A 21,768-nucleotide genomic window follows, 5' to 3' on the forward strand; every position below is an offset into this window, starting at 1 on the left:
TGTGATGTTCTTATGAAGTTTCCACAAGGCAGATAAAGCTGGGCATGGTGGCGCATGTCTGTAAGCCTAGCGCTTGAGAGTCTGAGGTAAGAAGTCTCAGAGTTCAGGGCCATCCCGAGCTTCAGACTAGCTTAGCTGGCATATTAAGACCCTGTGAAAAATAAGGCAATAGAGAAAATCCCAATAAGCAGAATTCGTCAGGAATTGTTAAAAATCGATTCTGGTTGGAAAAGAAGGCATTGTCCACAGAAAGGATTGCCTGAGAGGGATGTGGCCTTTCTCTGGCAGATTCACTGTTTTTTCTCCCATTGCTTTGCAGCGGAGATCAAAATCTGTTTCAAGTACTACCATGGCATCAGCGGAGCCCTGCGAGCCACAACCCCCTGTATTACTGTGAAGAACCCAGCTGTGATGGTGAGTTTCCCGTTTGCTGGCTTCCTCCTGTAGCCCATGAAGAGTTCTATTTTTGCCAGGGCAGCCCTGTCAGGGTCATGAGGAACAATGAAAAGGAAGCACACGACGGTGTGGGCACTGCTTTAGGAACGGAAATGTGTGACAAGGCTGACATGACTGCATCTGCGATCCCAATCAGTGGAAAAACACTTGCCACAGAGCAGTCCTGTGTATCAGCGACTCTTCAAGGGAACAGAGTGAACCACAGTGTGCTGTCGTGAAGGCTTTTGCACGTGGTTAGTAGGAAATGGTGATGCTGTATCTCGGATGGATTTACATGAATGTGGTGTGTAAAGGGGGAAAAGGAACCCAGTTAAGTCACAGTCATTCTGCCTGCCAGTCACCTCAAGGAGCTTTTACCTGAAGAGACTGTGTGATGGGAGTCATATACGGGCAGTTTCCTCAGAGGTCTGAGTTTAAATCTCTCACAGAGTGCTGAGTGGGAATCTACTGTTTGGCAAAATATGGCCACTCTGGGAGCCAACTTCTTCATCAAGCCCTCAAGTGAAGAAAGATAGCCATTTACTTTGAAAGAAAAATTCTCCATTTCTAGAATGGTAGTTCACTTTACTTTGGATTGCTTTTACAATTTTCTGACTTTTTTTCTCTTGGTAGATCAGCTTTAAAAATCTAAAGTTCTCATAATTGGACTGATTGATGGTTTAGGAAGATTACCAGACTCTGACATATGTGAATGCTTGTAGGTTTTTGTCATTAGTAAAAGTAAGATTGTAGCCAAGTTGTTGTGGCGCACACCTTTAATCCCAGCACTCAGAAGGCAGATCTTTGTGAGTCTGAGGCCAGCCTGGTCTACAAAGGGAGTTCCAGGACAGCCAGAGCTGTTACACAGAGAAACTCTGTCTTGAAAAACTAAAACAATTATACAAGTCTAGGAAAAAATTCAACTCTTATGACATAGAATCTTCACTGTGTGTGTGTGTGTGTGTGTGTGTGTGTGTGTGTGTGTGGTGTTGCTATTTTGGAAATAGACAGAGGGTCAGGTTAAATCCCCCCAATTGAGGAAGTAATCTCTATAGATGATATTTTGGAATTGTCCAGTCTCGCTGTGTGCTGTTTTTGATAGTGCCTGAATCAGTCAGTCATTTCCTTTCCTTCATTATTCTGACGTATTTCCAGTGGGTGTGTCTGCTGAATGCCAGGCCCCCTGCTGGGAATCAGATGGTAAGAAGAGCAAAGTTGTCACTTGTCACTGCTGTAGTGAGGGGGTGTGGCATCGATCAGATCACTTAAGTGATCCTTGTATGAGGAGAGACGTAGACCTGTACTAGCTTGTAGCAGTAGGACCTGTCATGACCAGGAATGCTCTGAGCGAGGGCGGCCTAGAAGACGCTGCTTGGGTGAGGAGGGAAAAGATGTGAAAAATGGTTAAAATTATGTCTGAGTCTCTGTGATATAAAGCTAGTGTAGAATATAGGAAGAATAGCCTGCATTACTGCATAAGACTTTGGGGTGTCACAGAAAGGTTTACAACTGTTGACCACAAAGTCTGCCATGACAGTGTAACACTGGACTAGCCTGTCTCCTCCTTAATGTTGTAAAATGAAAAGTTGCACACCTAGAAGATAAGGCTGTGTCTAATCAAACCTCTGAAAACCTCACTTTGAGTGAAATCAGACAATAAAAGTAAAGCCAACCCTTCCTGAATTCAGAGTCATTTCGACTTGAGCAGTACTAGAGCCCAGCTCTCACCGAAGGCAGTGGGAATGGCTAGTCCCCTGCCCATTGAATGCAGTGTAGTGACTTTCCAGTGAGATCACTCTGCCAAAGCCTGCGGTTTGGGAATCACTAATGTGCTTCAACATGACCCCAGAGCTTTGGGTAGACATCAGCACCGCAATCAAGAGAGAATGTTTTGATTGAAAAACTCATTAGTGGAAGTGGTGGTCAATAGATTTCTGAACAATCTACAAGTACTTGGGTCTGTATTCTTGGGTCTAACCTCCTTTGGGGAGGTCAGTGCTATGCCGTGGTCCCCCCGGCCATACAGCATGCATTTAGATGTTGTAAGTAACAGCGCAGTGTTTACTGTAAGTAAATTCACAGTGCTTGCTCAGTATGACTGTTCCATGCTAGATGCGAAGAATAGACCTGAGGAAGACAGCCGGGAGTCTCCCCAGGTCAGGAAATGGGCCACTGTCCTGATCCTGTGACCTTTCCCACCTATCCTTTTGTGATGAATCAAGGATGAAACCCGCTGCCTCCTCTGTCATTTGTATGTCGACACGTTGACATCATTGTCATTCATCAGAATACACCGTGAGATGTGTGTCAGAGCCTTGCAATGGGAAACCCTTCAGCTGCAGGGCGGGCTCTGGCACTGTGTTGTCTCAGTGCTTGGTTGACAGTGTCCTTCTGGGTTTTCCTGGAATGGATCTATGGAGTGAGTCTATTTAAAACCTCCCTCTAATCACTGCTGCAGACATGCTTATTACGATAAATGGCCCTGTATTCCATGATAATGGTTGGCCTTCCGTGGCCTTATTGCAGTGTGAGATAAAGTTGTATTCTCTGAGTGTTATTTCAGTTGAGCATTTTGCCAGAGAGGTGGCACTGTTTTTCTATGAATTTTTTGATAATTGTTTTTAGGTGAGTCTTACTACATGAACTACGATTTTTACATTGAAAATTGCAGGTGTCTTCTTTTGTTCCTGTAGCTCCTGAAGATATTTTAATTAGTTTATGAGGCAGGTGTGGTGGTATATGCCTGTAATCTTAGCACTTGAGGAGGAGGTAGAAACAGCAAGATTGTGAATTGTCAACCTGGGCTACATAGTAAGACAGTGTCTCAAAAGAAAGAGGGGAGAGAAGAAGAGGGGAGGAGAGAATTCTAAATGAAGGCAGTCCATTAATCTTTTCAGCCACAAATAACTCAGCACAAGCAAGTGCCTGGTTAGATACAGATGCTCTATTCCTGGATGGACGTGTCTTACTTACTAGACAGTGCGTTCTACTCAAGGCAAGGCCCCGTTTGGGGGACCCACGATCCTAGTGCAGTGGGGAGTGTAGGTTGCTGCTGTCTGTCCCAGGGGAAGTCTGTGTCACCTGTCATAGTCTAGGTCCTGGGTGCTGAAAGCAGGATGAACGGTCACAGATCTGCTGTCTAGATTTGCTGCTGCCTCCACCCCGGTGAATCTGGGAATTGTGAGTCAGAGGAATAAAATCCATGGTCATAACTCACGTTTTTGTTGAATGAACGCTCTATGATCATCAAGAGGTTGGGATTACGGGGGCCGGGAAGGTACATAACTCCATCAGAAAAGTCCTCACCTTGCGAATGTGGGGAACCTGAGATTGATCCTTAGAAAACACATAAAAAATGCTGGGTGTGATCACACGCACCTGCAGTCCCAATGCTGAGGAAGCGAAGACAGGCAGATCCTTAGGGCTTGCTGACCAGCCAACCTTAACCTACTTACATGGTCAGTTTTAGGTTCATGAAAGTCCTTGTCTCCAAAGAAAAGGGGAAGAGCACCTGAAACAGTGACTGAGGCTGTTCTCTGGCCTTTCCATGTACACACCCACACACAGGAGAGTGAGGAGGAAGGAAGGAGAGGGAGGGGACAGAAAAGGGAAGAAAAAGGTGTGATAGATAAAGAAAGGTCCTAACACAAAATTATCAGGCAGTTGGTTTTCACACAATCTTGTCTAATTGTCACATAATCTTGTCCAAGGTGCAGAAGGTAGAAAGAAGACAGTAGAGTTGACATTGAACTTGACTTGGCTCGGTGATGGTCACATGTGACGCTGTGTGAGTTTTCCATGGGGAGTACAGCAGAGACAAGGGGGTATCAAAGACCAGAGACACCCAGCACCCGACGGAGGTTCAAGAGAGAAAAGCAGAGTTTGTTCACATGTTGTTGCAGTTGGGGGAGACTGCTAAGTAGAAATGACTCAGTTCCAGACATGAAAAAGGAAAATGAGGATTTATACTCAAGAGGCAGAGTCAGTGGGCGAAAAATTATTCAGAGGGCCAAGAAGATGCAGTAATAACTCTTGATAAGCTAACTTAAACATAATTTTTGCTGAAGGCAGGCCAGGGTGATCAGGTGGAACCTGGAGCCTGGTAAGAGATGAAGAATTTGGTCCGGTATCAAGAGTGATGTCATAGTGAGGATAGGGATTCTCTCTAGATGAAGGAGAATTTTTATAATCTGTGAAGCTAGAGACAAAAGGCTAAGGTGAGGCCTGGTTGAGCTGAGGGCGCACATGAGCTTGACTAAAGTTTGGTGAAGGAAGGAACCTTGGTAGGGTTTAATATGAAATTCTGCCTCCGTTCTGTCCCCTGGTAATGTGTACTTCGTTTTCAGAGTACCACAGATTTCTTAGAAATCATAAATTATGTACTAATTGTATACAAATGGAGAGAAAGATCTAAATTTGACTTGTGGTCTATAAATTACTGCTTTTGTGTAAGATATAATTTACTCACAAGTTTTTAGGGAAAAATGATTGTACAATAACATTACACGGTCCTATCATTGCTAACTCCAATAGCCAAGTACCCACACTGCAATACAGCAGAAGCCTGGATGTAGGTCGGACACCTGTGTGGTCACTTAGAGATAGGAGATAAGGGAGGGTGACTTGGTACATGTTAATGAATCTAACATAAGTCGAGAACTTATTCCTTGCTTTCTTATTAAATATGAGGAAATTTAGTGTTTAGTTTTAGTAGTAATATGAATATATTCCTCCAGGCATGGTGGTACATTCTAATAATCCTGACACTTGAGAGGCAGAAGCAAGAGGATCATGAGTTCAAAGCCAGTTTGGGCTGTGTAGAGATGGATGAGAATTACTAAGAAGGTGGGGGGTGCGATCTGCGATCACAAACCAACCTCCAAGAATTCTTGCTGAAGACAGGCCAGAATGGTAGATATCACCAGGGTGGGGGAGAGGCCACTGATGACAGTTGAGAAACTTGGTCGGATATGAAAAGTGATCTCGTCTCAAGGGATGGGATTCTCTCTAAATGAAGCAGGCCAGCCTGAGCTGTATAACAAGACCCTGTCTTAAATATAACAGAAATACTGTTACCATTAGTGTCACCTACACATACGAACACACGACAGACAGACAGACAGACAGACAGCTGGCCTCAAACTGGTGATTCTCCTGCCTCATCCTCCTGAGTGCTGGGGTTATAGGAATGTATACCATAAATACCTGTATTCATACTAAGAGGGAAGACAGAGCAAAGTAGGTTGGTTATATTAAGGAAGATTTCAAAGTTCACATTTTCTTTGAATTTAAAGATTAACTTTAAATATGGACCTTTGGTCCTATATTTTGTAATCTACATTTGCATATCTGTTCTAAGATTTGAAATTTTGAAGACATGCACTACAATGCATTTTGATATAAAAATCACTGTATGTCCAAACAGATGAGGGTCCCTGGACCATTTGATAGCATGATTCCCATATGAAATTTCACACACATTTTTCTTCTCAGATGGGAGCGGAAGGCATGGAAGGAGGTGCTTCCGGAAGTCTACATTCTCGGAAACTCGTCAGCTTCACGTTGTCAGGTAAGTGTCTGAGTGTGGCCTACAGTCTGAGGATATGTAGTGTCAATGTAGGCCACAGTCTGTTCTTCGTAATGTCACATGTGGCCTAGAAAGTAGGTTATTTTGAGTTCTTTTGATCATACTTCTGGAAAGTCAAGTACATATCTTACCATGATAAAATTAGATGATTATTATGTTTAGAAAGTACTCTTTTTTTTTTTTTTTTTTTTTTTTTTTTTTACCAAGTATCCTCATGGAAGGACTGTGTGAGTATGGAAGGTTATTGAAAGCGTGTGTAAACTGCTAAATAACTCTGCCAAGGGAGCTTTGGTGATTTTTAAACAATCTGTGCTTACTTCAGCTAGAGAAAGAAAAAGTTGTGAAGGCCTGAAGTAAAAACATGAAAGGCATACTTCTCTCTGTGAGGATTGCACATGAAGCAGACAGATAGCTGTTTTCATGAAATTAAAAAATATAGTAAGTAAAAAGATAATGGTTTCCTGTTAAAAAACATCCCACCTGCTTGCACGTAAACCATCCAGTTACAACACCGTTCTCAGGCTATGAGTTTTGTTTTGCAGTTTGAGAAGCCGACTGAGCTGAAACTAGCATTAAAATAATTGGGGCTTGCTACCAAGGGGAAGATGTTTTGATAAGACATCAGTTTACACAAATTGACATTTTTTAAACAAAAAGAATATATGTGCGTGGATGTGTGCACTGGGCTACAGCGTCAAAAGGTGAAATTTATTTTGTGCATAGGGCACTGTGCTGGGGAAATGTCCATTCGACCACAGCACTCTCAAAAGATCTTCAAAAGCCAGCGACCTGGTGAGAACGCATTGGCAGTTATGAAACTGAGAATGCTCTATGAGAGCCAGTGCTTGAATTGGAGTTTTCAAATAGACAGCTGGATGAGAGTTTATACAAGGTCTAAAGTTTACCTGGTAAAAAAATAAAATAAAATAAAAATCAGAAGGTCTGTGATTTAGCTGAGATTCTGTTTTCTCTGCTTTAATACTGTGACTGAGCATCAGCATCTAAACGCTGATCCTTGGTATCAGCCACAAACCCTAACCGTCGGGTCAGACCAGGCTGTGCACATCCACTCACTGCTGGCCACGGTCTTCTTTTCGTTTAGTTCTGTGTCGTCCTTTTCGCTTCCTGGGGGGCTGTATGTTTGAGGGCCTCCTTCCCTTCCTTCTGCTTCCTGGTGAATCTCAGAAGTTGTAACCTGGTGGCTTATGGTTCAGATCGGGCCAATAAATATAGTTTGTTTGGGGATCTTAGGGATTTTAAATACTTTTCAATACTTTAAAAGCCCCATTGTCGCTGGGCCGTGGTGGCACACGCCTTTAATCCCAGCACTCGGGAGGCAGAGGCAGGCGGATCTCTGTGAGTCAAGGCCAGCCTGGTCTACAGAGTGAGATCCAGAACAGGCACCAAAATGATGTAGAGAAATCCTGTCTCGAAAAAAACAAAAACAAAACAAAACCAAAAAAAGCCCCATTGTTTGTGATAGCATTTGTCTTCACACTGCTTCCTGTTGATGATTGACAGCTCGTGCTTTAGACCTGGGAAGTTGTCAGGAGTTATGGACACTGAAGCCTCTGGTGACAATAGGGAGCAGTTAGCCACCCCCCCCCCCATGACAGTGTCTATACTCTATCGATTCCGTAGGTTAGCACTATTGAGCTTTGTGTTTGGTTGATGTATATCACTTTAAACATGGCAGTCACACATGGATTTTGACTTCAGAGGCAATGCTGTTAACCCACTGTAGTAGGCGGATTTCTGTCCGTAAAGTACAATCACAGGCCATCTTCCTGAGAATGAGAAACAAGCCCTTGGCGGACATCAGCGAATCCATCTTGAAATACTTCTGTCACATCCCACCTCTGTTCACACGGAAGCTGGCTGCCTTAGATGTGCTTGTCTTTTAGATAGGCATTTGCCGAGTGTTACAGAGACGTGTAAAATCATGGGAGGCGAATGGATTCTATAAGGTTGATTCTACAACAACTAACATCATTGTGGACTGACAGTAGGTGACACATGTGTCTGAAAGATGATTGACAGACCGGGACAGCTGCCAGCAGAGGTGCTCTGCCTGATTATTGAAGGATACGCCAGGGCCCAGAGACTTGAACTCCACAGCCTCAGCAAAAACTGCCTTGATTGATGTTTTAAATCTTATCCAAATGGGGCTGAAGCCAGGATCTTTAGCACGTGTGCCTTTGTGGCGCTGAGTTCTTCCTTGGTCGGCTGCGTGATGTGGCTGTGTGTGAAGAGTGAAACAAAGGGAAATAAAGAGAAGCAAGAACAGAGATAAGATGAGTAAAGGGAGCCCAGTCAACAGATTACAAATAATGGGCAGTTTATCACCTGTATTAATGAAGATGCATTCATCTCTGCAGCGTCTCGCTGTGGAAGAGTTGGCGTCAGGGTTATCTGATGTTGACATCCTTTATCACGGTGACGGTAATCTGCTGGTGCAATGCTTTTGTGTTCAAGGGAGTGCTTGTCTGTGAATGAATTGGTTCTGTCAGACTTTGTAGCAGCTATTTTTATTCACGTTACTCTGCATCTACTTCAAGGAAATCCCCTGCTTGGAAGTAAACTTAATATCTAGAGGCTATCAATCTGTCTTGAGTCTGAGGCAGGAATACTCAAGAAGGGAAAGAAAATGAGTGTGTGAGCTGCGTTTTCTCCTCGAGGCTACTTTACACCAACAGGGAAAACATGCAGTTGGTGAACAGCCGAATGAAAATCTGCATTTAATAATGACTGCACAGTCGATGAACACAGTCTATGAAGTGTCAACAGTGGGATCCTGGGATAATGACAGCAGCTTCTCAGAGTGTCTGACTCATCCCCTACTTATCCCTTTCCTCTCCTGCTGATTTCTAGATCAGCAATCAATGTACATCTCATGCAGCCTTGCTAACGTGAGGCCTTGCTGTTGACTGGCTCCATATTTGCTGACATATTGCCCTATCTCTTCCAAGGCTGACTGTGTGTCATTAGACAGCCCCGGTCTGTTTTCATCACATGTATCTAGGCCATGAGTTCTTATGGACCAGGCCATCTTTCCCAGAGAGTGAGCTCTGCCAGTACATAAAACCCAAAGGCCTGTTGGGCAGTGGTGGCACACACCTTTAATCCCAGCACTCAGGAGGCAGAGGCAGACAGGTCTCTGAGTTCAAGGCCAGCCTGGTCTACAGAGTGAGATCCAGGAAAGGCGCAAAGCTACACAGAGAAACCCTGTCTTGAAAAACTAAAAAACAAAACAAAACAACAACAACAAAACAAAAAACCCAAGGCCTAAGTAAGCCCTATTGACCTCCTCTAATTCGGAGCCATGACATAGCATCTCTTTCCCTGCTGATCTAGCTAAGGCAAGGGTCTCTCTGTGCATAATCGCTCTCTAAGCTGGAGCGTTCAAGACCTCCCTATTGATCTGAATCATACAAAAATGCAGTCTCTTCCACAGCTTTCAAGATGGTTTAGCTTCAGAGTTCCATTAATCCTGCTGCTTAATTAATACCACAACAGCCTCCGAAAGGTGTTGTGGGCCCAGCTAAGCCAGCTTCAGTTCTAGACATTTGTGTACCTGTTAGCCTGACCATTTAAATGTCTCCTCGCTGAGCAGATTTCAGCTACGACTTTTAGCAGCTCATCTCATGTAAAACATATTGTAAAAATAAGGTAAGTTGTAAGTTATAGTCACTGAATATTTAAATTACTTTATAGGTTATGGAAAAAATAACTGAAGAATTATTTAAAATAATTGCATTCACATATTGGACTCCTTATAAAATATGTATGACATTTAAGATGTAATACAAATGAATGTGTGTTTTAAATTTTGATCTCAAGTTAAACTTGGTTCAAACTTATACATACATCCATGCATACATATATATAGTATAGATATATGTAATTTTATGTATGTGGGTCTTTTTTGTGAAAGGACATGTTTGTGGAGATTGATTATTGAGGATTTCTATACAGAGTTGTCTTACATTCTGGCTGACCAACCACACTGCACCATGAAAAAGATGATGAGGACCCACAGGCACAAGGCCTGAAAGAGTTCCAGGTGCAGGGGCATGAAGTAATGAAAAGGGGCTGGCTTTAATTTGGCCACCTTGGAGATTCCCCTGCTGGAATTCCTTTCATGACCTGCTTGTCATTTTCTGTGTGCGCACAGTGTGACTAAATGCTCTGTGTGACTGGCCCCTTTCCGGTTAGAGCGTTGGAGTAGTTAAGGACACCCGAGTCTTGTGCTAACTGGGATGTCTGGATCCCCCTCCTCTCTTCTGTACCTTCCCCACCTACCGCCTTTCCTCTCTCCCCCTCCCCCATCTCCTCCCGCCTCTCTCTTTCTTTAAAGATCTCAGGGCAGTTGGGCTCAAGAAAGGGATGTTCTTCAATCCTGACCCTTATCTTAAGATGTCCATTCAGCCAGGGAAGAAGAGCAGTTTCCCTACGTGTGCCCACCACGGCCAGGAGAGAAGGTCCACTATCATCAGCAACACCACCAATCCCATTTGGCACAGAGAGGTAAGAAGGGGGTGAGGGTGGGGTGGCTTCTGCTTGACAGTTCTTGACAGGCACATTTGTCTTTTCTCTCTGAACGCCGTGCGGCCTTGGGTTGTTAAGGGGTGAGGTGGGCAAGATGGCTCCCGGTGTCGAGTGTCGTTGTCTCGAAGCTGTATATGAGCTGTTTCCTTCTTGTTAGGGCCAGGTATGTGGTAAGACGGGTGAAGTAAGCGGTCACTTCTAGGGTACAATTTAATGGTATGCTAAAGGCTTAGTAATCAAAATATCTTAATATTTTTTAAAACTGAAAATTAATGCAAAAAGTTCACGAGGAACAAAATATAGGAGAGTTCTTGCAAGAGCAGGAGAATTAAAATGTTACCTTGCAGAGTCACAGCAGAGCCTGAGTTGAAGGGGGAAAGGCTGGTTTATATTTAAATTTTTTATCTCTTGCTCTAGCATATCGTCAGTCCAAATTAAAGGAGTTTCTCTCCATGGGCTTTAGCAAATGTTTTTATGAACTTTCAGATTTTTGCTGGATGAGCCATCCAGGAAGTCGGCATCCCTGTGAAGGCAGATTATGTTGATGGTCCCATAGAGTTCCTCACAGCTTCGTTATCCTACCCATCCAGCACAGAAAGACACATCCCCTGAATAGTCCTGTGGCTTTTTTGAATAGCAGATTGTTGCTTGCGTTTTTTTTTAATACCTGTTCTAAAATGATATTATAATGGCAAAAGTCACAGCACCTTATCTTCTATGTCTTGAAGCCTAGAAAATATAAAATATTTTTCAGTGTGAGCTCTAGAAAGCCCATAGTAGATACAAAAACAAAACAAACCATAGTGCTCTATGTGAGGAAGGAATCTGGTGGAAGATCCACCTCAGCTCCCCCACCATCTCTTTTTGGGATCCGCCCCCTTCAGAACTGGCCAAACACAGCTCCTCCCCCAGAGAGGCTCAGGATGACTCCCACAGGGAATATATAAGCAGCATCCCAGGAAACATACTCGTGGGTCTCATCCCCTTCTCCTCTCTGTGGAGCTGGGGAATTGCCCAGGAGTGCTTTATCCATTAAACCTGGGCTTTTCCTGATTCAGTTTGCTGCAATGACGGAGAGGCCTTCAGGAGGCCTAAAACTTATCACTCTGTAGCACAAATCTTAATTGGTCTTAATAATAAAAACCCGGAGTCGGATATTAGGGGGTGAAAGCCGAAAGATCAGGGAAGCAGAGCAGCCAGCCACTAGAGTTCTTATCTCTACTGAATCTTCAGAAAGAGACCGAGTTCCTGTCTCCTCCTGCCTTACATTCCTCTCTTTGCTCAACCATATCGCTTCCTGTCTCCACCTCTCTAGTGCTGGGATCAAAGGTGTGTGCCTCCACCGCCTGGCTCTGTTTCTCTCTTAGACTGGATCAATCTTGTGTAACCCAGGGTGGCCTTGAACTCCTGATCTTTCTGCTTCCTCCTCCCAAGTGCTGGGATTAAAGGTGTGTGCCACCACTCTCTGGCCTCTCTGATTAACTAGTGGCTAGCTCTGCCCTCTGATCTCCAGGCAAGCTTTATTTGTTAGAGCACAAACAAAATGTCACACCGCTCTTTTCCTCTTTCTTGTCTGTCTTTTTACACTGCCCAGCCCAGAGCCAGGGCTGCCATACATGCTAGCCAAGCACTCTACACTGACTATATAACAGCCTGCCCAGCCCAGTGCACTTACAAACTTCTTGACCTGATGGAGTAGCTGAGATTATGATCTAACCATCTCTACCCGTGGTGATCAGTACACTCAGCTTCAAGTATTAATGTGACTACCTACTTAGATGCTTACGTGGAGCCTTCTTATTCTCAGCAAGTACTATTTTCCATTAAGCAGATGACCAAATTCCTCTGCCCTTTGGAGAACTCTAATTATTATACTAAATAGACTAAAGGTGCCTAAATGTCAATCAGGCTAGTAGTACTGTTCACATTGCTGGAGATGCATGGACACCATCAAGGAAAAGTACAGTGATTCACACTCGCTTCCTGCCTCCATCATTTACTAAGGTCAAATTTTTAAATAAAAACAGAATCGGTATTCCTGATTTTTCCTTCTACTTTGGTGAAGTGTTGTATGCATAATTTAATACTTGATAGTATCTCCTGTGACTGCTGAATCAAGAAAGTGGATGAAAAGTGGCTCATTGGATGAAAAGACGTCTGCTGTCCTTCAGATCTTAAACCTTTGTTTTAAGAATCATGAATTTCCGTAGTTTTATGTGAGTACAGGATTGACAGAAGCTGGTAATGTGGACTCTGCTTGTCATTAGAGTTTCAGGAATAGCACTTTCTGTCGATAAAATGATAAAATGTTCCATTTGTCTTCTAAGCCAACGTGGTGCATGTTTTTGATTTCAGAAATACTCCTTTTTTGCACTTTTAACTGATGTCTTAGAAATTGAAATTAAAGACAAATTTGCCAAGAGCCGCCCCATCATCAAGCGTTTCCTGGGGAAGCTGACCATTCCGGTGCAGAGGCTGCTGGAGCGGCAGGCCATCGGGTAACCAGCCTCACTTTGGGGGACCTTGAGATCAGTTGATGCCAAGGCAGCGGAAGTAGTGCTTGGCGGTCCTGGGGTGTGTCTTGCTGATGAGAAGTGGGATGTGTCTCTAAACAATAAAAGTGCGCTTATGCTCAGTAGAGTGCACTGGACCCAGATACCCCATTTTAATGATACACTTTCTTGTGGTATCAATTCCCTTTCCAAGATTCACCTAGGTAGCAATCAATGACAAATCTTAGAGTGTTCAGTTCGTTTGGGGGCATGTTGAAATTTTGCTATAATATCCCCTCGTGAGCATCATGTTTCCTTCATCTTCTCCTGCTGAATTCAATCCACAGAGCCTACCTTTATTCCTGAAGCACAAAAACAAACTTATATGGGGACTTAGTTTTAGTTTTTCATTCCTGTGAGCTGTCTATAGGTTGTGAGTAAAGAAATACAACACACCCTCATCCATTGTTATGTTATGTATTTTTATGTCATACGTACTAGCAAATTTCATACAACAAGTACTCTGGGATAGCTCAGTGAGAACATTTTGTGTGTCTTTTTTCAGTGCAGGGAAACCTTTTGAATACACAGTAGTGGTAACAGCAAGAGTAATCAGTGTGAGTGCCATCCTTGTAGTAGTGGTGAGGGTGACCCCATGAGAAGCTGAGTTCACACTCTGTCAGCAGTTAGACGAGTACACGGATTTGCCGATGCAGCCTCAGTAACTCCAAGAGGTAGATGATGTGATGTCAACCATTTCAGAGATGAGGCATCTGAGGCTGACAGGCCAGTAGTAGAGCTGAGGTTTGAGCTCGGTCCTTCTGCTCCAGACCCTCTGTTCTCAGAAACATCTTGAGTACCAGTTGGAACTGTTTCCAATAGTGGAAAGCCAACCCTGCACCTTCACTACAGTTTTCTTGGGTTCTAGTTTCCTCATCTGAAAATAACTCTCCAGATTACACATTCCCGCTAGTCCTTCAAACAGAAAACACATAGGTTCTAATGAATTGTCCTCCTCCTGACTTGAAGAGGTGAATGTTGTGGTTGGACCGACCGCACAAAGTAAAGAGATAATACGAAATTCTAGAGGCTTGTTTATTTGATAAAAGCTGAGAAATGACAGTTATATATTAAAGGAAAATAATTATAGCTTCTAGAAGATTTGTTTTGAGAGCTCTTGAAATTATTTTACCATGTATCAACAGTGAAAGATTATGGTGAGGACTGACTACAATAAATCTAATACCTTTCCCATTTGATTTATATTAATTATAATCATCCAATTCATGTATTGTATGTGTATCAGTTTTGTGTACTGACAGCAAGAATATGATCAAGAAAGAGCTCAATCTTGTCAGTACTCAAACTGCCGTGAACTCTCTACTAGTTGAGTTAGTCTCATAAAGAGCTGGGCACCCACAGGAGCACAGCCCCAGGCCCGTGGTATTTAGTGGAAGAAAGTCCAGAATACATTCATAAATTATCAGAACTGAGATGTTTCTCTGTGAGTGGGTTAAAAGCATTGCCATCATACCAGATACTGGCATATCTTAATATTTCTGACCTGATTATTTTTTTCTATCTACTTGATTAGTTATATAGTTGGTGAACTGTGGCTATCTGAAATAGTTGAAAATGTCCAAGGTATGGCTGTATGGGATCAGCCACATGCCCTAATCTCTTTTTGAAGCATCTGTTTAGATGCAACATTGTTCATGGCAAGGCTGGATTTCTTCCTGAAAGACATGTCATGGTCCCATGTTTAGCAGTTCCCCTGATCAGTAGAAAATGCCTCAGGCATCTAAGGAAATTCTTTATTGTTCATTTTTTATAATAGTAATGTATAGCATATTCTTCATAATGATATATCACAGCAGGAAGCAGTTTGAGCCAGAGTAGGACTGGACAAGCCCAGGAGGAGGACCAAGCCCCCAGACTGGCACTCCATACAGTAGCACACTCTTCCCAGAGGATCTGAGACATAGGGAGCTTTTCCGAGCTTTGATGTGAAATAGATGAATGGAGGACTTTTCTACGTTAAAATTTTTCCAAGTAAAGGTTCTCATTTGGCAGGTGGTTGTTATGTATACAATCAGTGCCTAATGAATGTCAAGAGCTATGTTGAGTATTAGAGATGAGACAGTCGCGGAAACAGTTGGGCACAGTCCTTTCCATACAACTCTTACAAAGCACTCACTCTCCACCTTAACCCTTGCTTTTGTGAATCTTCCATCAGCAGCAGCAGCATTTCAGGGGAGAAGAAGGGAGGAGCCATCAGTCTCTTTAACAAGGAAGTGGTAGCTTCATTAGAAGACTGAGTGTCAGAAGAGATGAAACACCAAGAAGTAGAGACAGGGCCATAGGAATTGTTCCCGGGCACACACACAGGAGTGTGCAAGCACTCCTAAATGCTGGGAACACAGGAACTCAGCGGTGAGGAGCCGAAAGAGGCGGCCCTGCCTTTATGCTGTTTATGGCTGCCATGCAGGTCTGCCAAACATTCCAGTGTAATACATGTTTCAACTCCCAGTCCAGCGAGAGAGTATTGACAGCTGTATCATGGTCAGGCACACCACAAGTAAGAATGGCAGTATGAGGAACTCCACCAAAAAAAAATGGCCTGGAATCACAGACTGTGTAAGATGAGCTCCTGCTTTAGAGGCTGCCTGGCAGGGGCCTCTGCAGCAGGATGATGCATGTCTCACCCCAGGTCTGCCATCCAGTAGCTTCCTGGCTATGCCTTCATGTCTTCCTCTAGAAATCAGGGTTGATGCTCCCTACCAAGTGGCCAGGGAAGTAAAGAACGATGTATTCCTAGTCCTCAGCAACGTGTGCATGTCACTCAGTAAACGCTCCGTATGAGGAAGCAAAACATGGATAGTATCAATCTAGGCCAAAAACCATGACATCAAAAAAAAAAAAAAAAAAAAGAAACATCTAAGAACTGGACTGTGAATTCAGGTGAATTACCAATTGGTAAATTGTGAGTTGTGATTTTATGTATACACACACACACACACACACACACACACACACACACACACACACACACACACACACGTCTCTTTCAAAAACAGCCAGTAGAGGGCAGTGTAAGAGCAGAAATAGTGTGATTTCATTAGCCTTTTTGGTTGTTTTCTGTAATTAGTAAATCATGTGACTAGAGTTGCTTGCATTTGAATCTGGGAAGTAGATGCGTACTTGAAATAGCTGGATAATTCCATCTTTGGGAAAGCCAGTAGCCTAAGACTAGTGCTGAGACAGGCCAAAAAAAATGAGCAGTCCGGTTGTGGTCCCCTCTAGCACCAGACATGGGGTATGGTCCTCTCCCTCACTACAGAACACCTCGTTAGGACCTGGGACTCAGTGGTAGGCCAGGCTCCCCGAGAATGGCAGCCAGCAGCCCCACTCCTTATCTTGTAGGTGAGGGGGGTGAGGTCAGCTCCCCTCTCCCGCTCCTTCTCACACAGTTGGGGCTGCCGTCTGGGAGTGGCCCAGTTTTTGTGTGTTCTCTCTCTCTCTCCTTGAATGTGTCCTATAGCAAGACTTCCTTTTGTCCCTGGGTCACTTGTGCAAATGGGTCATAGAACACACCGGGTCATTTTGTGCCTGGGCCTGTATTTACTTAAAATTCTGAAAGTCCCGAGGGCAGTCTGTGGGGCGTGGGGTGGCCTGTGGGACGAAGGTGGAGGTACAGTCGGGGTGAAGGGCCTTTTCTCCTCCCACAGTGATCAAATGCTCAGCTATAACCTCGGCAGAAGGCTCCCAGCTGACCACGTGAGTGGCTACCTCCAGTTTAAAGTAGAAGTCACATCTTCTGTCCACGAAGGTGAGGTGTCTGTGTAAACATGTAAGCGCGTGTTAAATTTACTCGGTTGGTAGTTAGCATGTAAGCAGGATTGTTTTGTGTCCAAGGCTAAAAATGAAATGGCTTTCCAAGCACTTAGGAAAGTCTGCTTAGCAAAGACCGCTCCAAGATTTATGCTTGCGTCCGAAGCTAGGCTGAAGTTTCTTGCAAGCGAGCGTATCTACACCTCCTGTACCAAGCTTTACACAGGATACTCATTTAGTGAGGGGTGGTGAACCTTAGCAGCTGGTGATGATGCCCAGGGTCGTGCGGGGTGACGGAACGCAGCAACCTGGTTAGTTTCAGGACAGTAGATCTTTCTATCGTCTTCCTCCTGCTCACAAGTGCTACTTTCTCACTCAGATGCATCTCCGGAAGCTGTTGGCACCATTCTCGGGGTCAACACTGTTAACGGAGACCTGGGCAGCCCTTCTGACGACGAGGATATGCCAGGGAGCCACCATGACAGTACTGTTTGTGCTAATGGGCCCGTGTCCGAGGACAGTGCGGCTGAGGGGACCCCCAAGCACTCTTTCAGGACTAGCTCTACTCTGGAGATGGACACAGAGGACTTGATCTCTACTTCCTCAAGAACCTCGCCTCCCAGAGGCCGCCAGGACTCGCTCAATGATTACTTGGATGCTATTGAACACAATAACCCCCCCAGGCCAGGGGCAGCCGCCCCCTCTGAGCGGCCCATAGGAGCCTCTCCCAAACTGAGGAGTAGTTTCCCCACCGACACCAGACTCAACGCAATGCTTCATATAGACTCGGATGAAGAGGACCACGAGTTCCAGCAGGACCTAGGCTACCCGTCTTCCTTGGAGGAGGAAGGAGGCCTGATCATGTTCAGCAGGGCATCCAGAAGTGACGCTGGGAGCCTGGCATCTCAGACCAAGCCAGAGGACGACAACCCCGTGGAGAATGAGGATGCCTCTGTGCATGAAGCTGCCTCCTTAGAAGAGAGGCCTGAGAACCTTCCAGAGGTTGCAGACAGCTCCTTGCCCGCAAGTGCAGCCCCTGAGGACCACGAAGCCAGCCTAGAGCCCCACCCCAGTGCTGACCAGGGCGGCACTGAATTGTCAGGCTCTCAAGAGGCCGATCAGCCCGCAAGTGGCGCAGACACAGGAGGAGCCTCTGACACGTCTGGAGGGAGCCGCAGAGCTGCCAGTGAGACCGAGTCCCTGGACCAGGGATCTGAACCTTCCCAGGTGTCCTCTGAGACCGAACCCAGTGACCCTGCCAGGACAGAGAGCGTGAGTGAGGCCAGCACCAGACCCGAGGGGGAGAGTGACCTGGAAGGAGCTGACAGCTCGTGCAATGACAGCGTGACCACGCAGCTGTCCTCGGTGGACACCCGGTGCTCATCTCTGGAGAGTGCACGATATCCAGAAACCCCAGCCTTTTCTTCTCAAGAAGAGGAAGATGGGGCCTGTGCAGCCGAGCCCGCCAGCAGCGGCCCTACAGAGGGGTCGCAGGAGTCCATTTGCACTCCAGGCTCTTTACCTGCTGTGCAGGTGCCCAGTAGGGAAGAGGAGGGGCCGGGGGCGGAAGCCGCTGCTCTATCTGAGCAGGGGGAGCTGGGGGAGGTCTGGCAGAGGAGGGGAAGTCTGGAGGGAGCTGCTGCTGCTGCTGCTCCTGCTGCTGACGCTGCTCCTGCTGCTGACACCGAGAGCCAGCTCCAGGAAGATGGGGATGCTGGGGACACCCAGGGTGCCTGCGAAGGGGCCACTGCCCAGGAGGAGGGCGCCACTGGAGGTAGGCTATAGAAGACAGCATGGCTCTTGGCTTAAGCATAACCTCTCAAAAAAGAAGGCTTCCAGTTTCCCTCCGTGTAAATGATAATGCAGCTTGCATGTGTCTGTGAAGAGAGAGGCGAGTTCCTCACCTGGAGTTCACCAATTAGCAAAAGGGTTAGGAAGGGGAAGAGATGGAAACAGATGCCCTTCTCGTGCATCTGGTCTACCAGTCCAGATCCGGAGAGGCCAGCCCGAGAGGCTTAATCGTTTACCATTCACAGAGCTGGGAAGGAAGATGGCGTGGTTCCCATGCCCAACGGCCTGGGTTCCAATTCAGTCTTTTTTAAAACACGGATCATCTGTTGCTGCCATAAGAGGCCTGGCTAACAGCAGACCTCAATATTAAGGTTCGAAAATGAGTCACAGCCTTATTGTGATATGTAGGGGTTATCAGGAGCACCTCTTTCCTAAAGCCCTGGGACAGACAGTTAGTGTGGGCTTTGCATGAAAACTTGGTCCAAGAGATGTCGGCTGCGTTCAGTGAGCGTCCCGATGCGTGAAGACGGAGGACAGGAGGAAAGACGTTCAAGTTGCAGGTTCAGACCTAAAATCGGCCCCGAATCTCAGTGATCGTGGCTCCCAGGAATGGTTTATTCCAAATGTTCTAGAGAAAGGGCAGTTTTATGTGACTGGATAGCAAAGGCTCAATTAGGAATTACTCCTTTTCTTCTGGAGTGGGGATTGATGCTAGAGCCTTGAGTTGACGTGCTAGGCAAGTACTATATGACTGAGGTCCATCTCAGCCCTAGGGATTGTTTTCTTATTGTGAGATTTATTTTTCTACCTAAGTTATCATTTTCTTTCCCTCGGAAAACTCTTTTCATTTTCAATAACCTGTGGTCACTTTGTGACCCTAAAGTATTAGTGCATGAGCAAGTTAGAGGCAGTCAGGGGCAATGAAAGATGCATGCTGGGACATTTCTCTTGGGTCACCTCTTCTGAGTTCCTAATCCATGTGGGAAATGAGATAAAAGAGAGCATAGAGCATAGCCCTACCTGGAACTGATGTTTGATTGGTTTGCTTGCTTTTTATTGTGACAGGGTCTCCCTGTGTGGCCCAGGCTAGCCTAAAGCTCTCAATTCTCCTCTGTCAATCTACTGAGTCTTGGGATTACATATTTAATCCCAGTACATCTATCTTAGATGTGTGTTTTTGTTTTGAGTGTGTGTGTGTGTGTGTGTGTGTGTGTGTGTGTGTGTGTGTGTGTGCATGCATGCACACATGTGCACATGTGTGCATATAGAGAGACATCCGTCTTGACACAAAAGGGGAAGCAATCCCCGAGTAACTTGGGTAACTTTTTACCTTTAACCCTAGGTTCCCAAGCCAATGGCCACCAGCCGTTGCGGTCACTACCTTCAGTGCGGCAGGACGTCAGCCGGTACCAGCGGGTGGACGAGGCTCTCCCACCAAGTGAGCGGCTGTTAGCTAAAGGCTTACCCTCCTGGCAGTGCACAGGGGTGGCAGGCAGCTCCGTTCCAGGGGTCCTGGAGAAGGAAGTGTCTGGGAGATGACCAAGGGGCTGTGATCCGGGATGCTCTGCATGGTCACTCCTCTCTGGTAGTCTTCCGAACGAGAGGGCAGCTAGGAAGAGCTGTTCCGCCTGTGGCGTAAATGCCGTAACTGTGACAGTAGATCCGCATGTTTGCAGGCACTGGTTGCATAAGAGAATCTTTGCAATTATTCTTCACGGCAGCGTGGTTTTCATTCAGTGAGTGGGCAAGTCTAAGAGTTAGAAGGACCTCACTCACCCTGTAACGGACTGGCTTTTCGTCCCTTCCATCTGTTTAAACTATTAAGCACAGGGATCTTAGTTGTTCTTTTTGTTTTGTTTTTGTTTTTTTTTTTTCCCTTAAGGATATATGGGACATGCTATTAATTTCGGAAATCAGCCCATAGTTTTGGGGGAGAATATAACCACTATTTAAGGATTTCAAGGGTGTTTCATTCTTCTACTCCCGGAAGACACTGAGCACGTTAATAGACGGTTGAGGACTAGGGGTGTGGAGGAAATGATTCACAGCCTAAGTGACACTTGCCCACTCATAATCAGCATGGAAGATGAAGTCTGTTTAGATCTCTGGAGCCCCTGACAGCAGTGTGTGGAGAGCAGCCCGCTGTGGTGGCTGAGCATGGGGCTCAGGAGATGCAGCTGGAGAAGCAGCTGGAGAGGCCCTGGTGAGGTGCAGTGTTCCTTGTTCTTCATCCTCTTCTCACCTCTCCGCTCACCTGTCCTGTCACGTGGGGGCCTTCATATACCATATATATATATATATATATATATATATATATATATATATATGTAAAGAGAAGGCAGCAAGCAGTTCTCACTGGCGAGATTTGGAGGGAGCTGGCAAGAGAGCTACATGCTACTATTGTAGTTTATAAATAACTGGCTTGGTCCTCCTGGAATTCTGCTGGACACAGATCCCTCCATTTTTGATACATCTGGATAAAAATCAAATACCACTCTTGGGGGATATCTTGGTATAATTGGAACAAAGTGGGTTGGGGACAGCAGAAGAGAGTTGGGGCAGAGTTTTGTTTGTATATGTGGATCAATCATAGAGTTTCTGGGCATTGGAAAAGGAAGCGTAGCATTGCATGAATGTTCTGGTAACAAGCACCCTCCAGTCACATCGAGTTACTCTAGTATTTTTTTGCACATAATTTTGATCTAGAGTTTAATTTTTTTTTTTGGTTTTTTGAGACAGGGTTTCTCTGTGTAGCCCTGGCTGTCCTACAACTCACTCTGTAGACCTGGCTGGCCTTGAACTCACAGAGATCCACCTGCTTCTGCCTCCTGAGTGCTGGGATTAAAGGAGTACACCACCACAGCCCGGCTGACAGTTGTACTTAAAGAAGTAATTTTTTTTTTATAATAACTCAGAATTATGCAGTGCTTTGCAACTTTACACTTTATAAGGCACATACTCTCCTTATTCTGTGTTATAATAATTTTGAAAGATAGATTAAGAAAGTCTTATCTGTAGTTTATCAAAGGAGGCATAGAAATCAGACAGGGTGATTCTTGTACTGTGCGCATGAAACCCTGACAA

The 21,768-nt window shown here is 45.2% G+C and overlaps 1 protein-coding gene across 4 annotated transcripts in view; it reads left to right on the forward strand.

Annotated features, from left to right (window-relative positions):
- Window positions 1-21,768, forward strand: part of Hecw2 (HECT, C2 and WW domain containing E3 ubiquitin protein ligase 2) — a 363,433-nt gene that overhangs the window by 235,863 nt on the left and 105,802 nt on the right. For all 4 annotated transcript variants that reach the window (XM_042260383.2, XM_076550401.1, XM_006974869.4 and 1 more), the window contains 7 exons: window positions 320-414; window positions 5,929-6,004; window positions 10,380-10,549; window positions 12,926-13,068; window positions 16,791-16,891; window positions 17,273-18,667; window positions 20,027-20,122. In XM_042260383.2, the coding sequence (XP_042116317.1) occupies window positions 320-414; window positions 5,929-6,004; window positions 10,380-10,549; window positions 12,926-13,068; window positions 16,791-16,891; window positions 17,273-18,667; window positions 20,027-20,122 (2,076 nt within the window). The remainder of the gene's footprint in view (window positions 1-319; window positions 415-5,928; window positions 6,005-10,379; window positions 10,550-12,925; window positions 13,069-16,790; window positions 16,892-17,272; window positions 18,668-20,026; window positions 20,123-21,768) is intronic.

The sequence above is a fragment of the Peromyscus maniculatus genome, chromosome 13, assembly GCF_049852395.1.
Source record: "Peromyscus maniculatus bairdii isolate BWxNUB_F1_BW_parent chromosome 13, HU_Pman_BW_mat_3.1, whole genome shotgun sequence".
Lineage (NCBI taxonomy): Eukaryota > Metazoa > Chordata > Mammalia > Rodentia > Cricetidae > Peromyscus > Peromyscus maniculatus.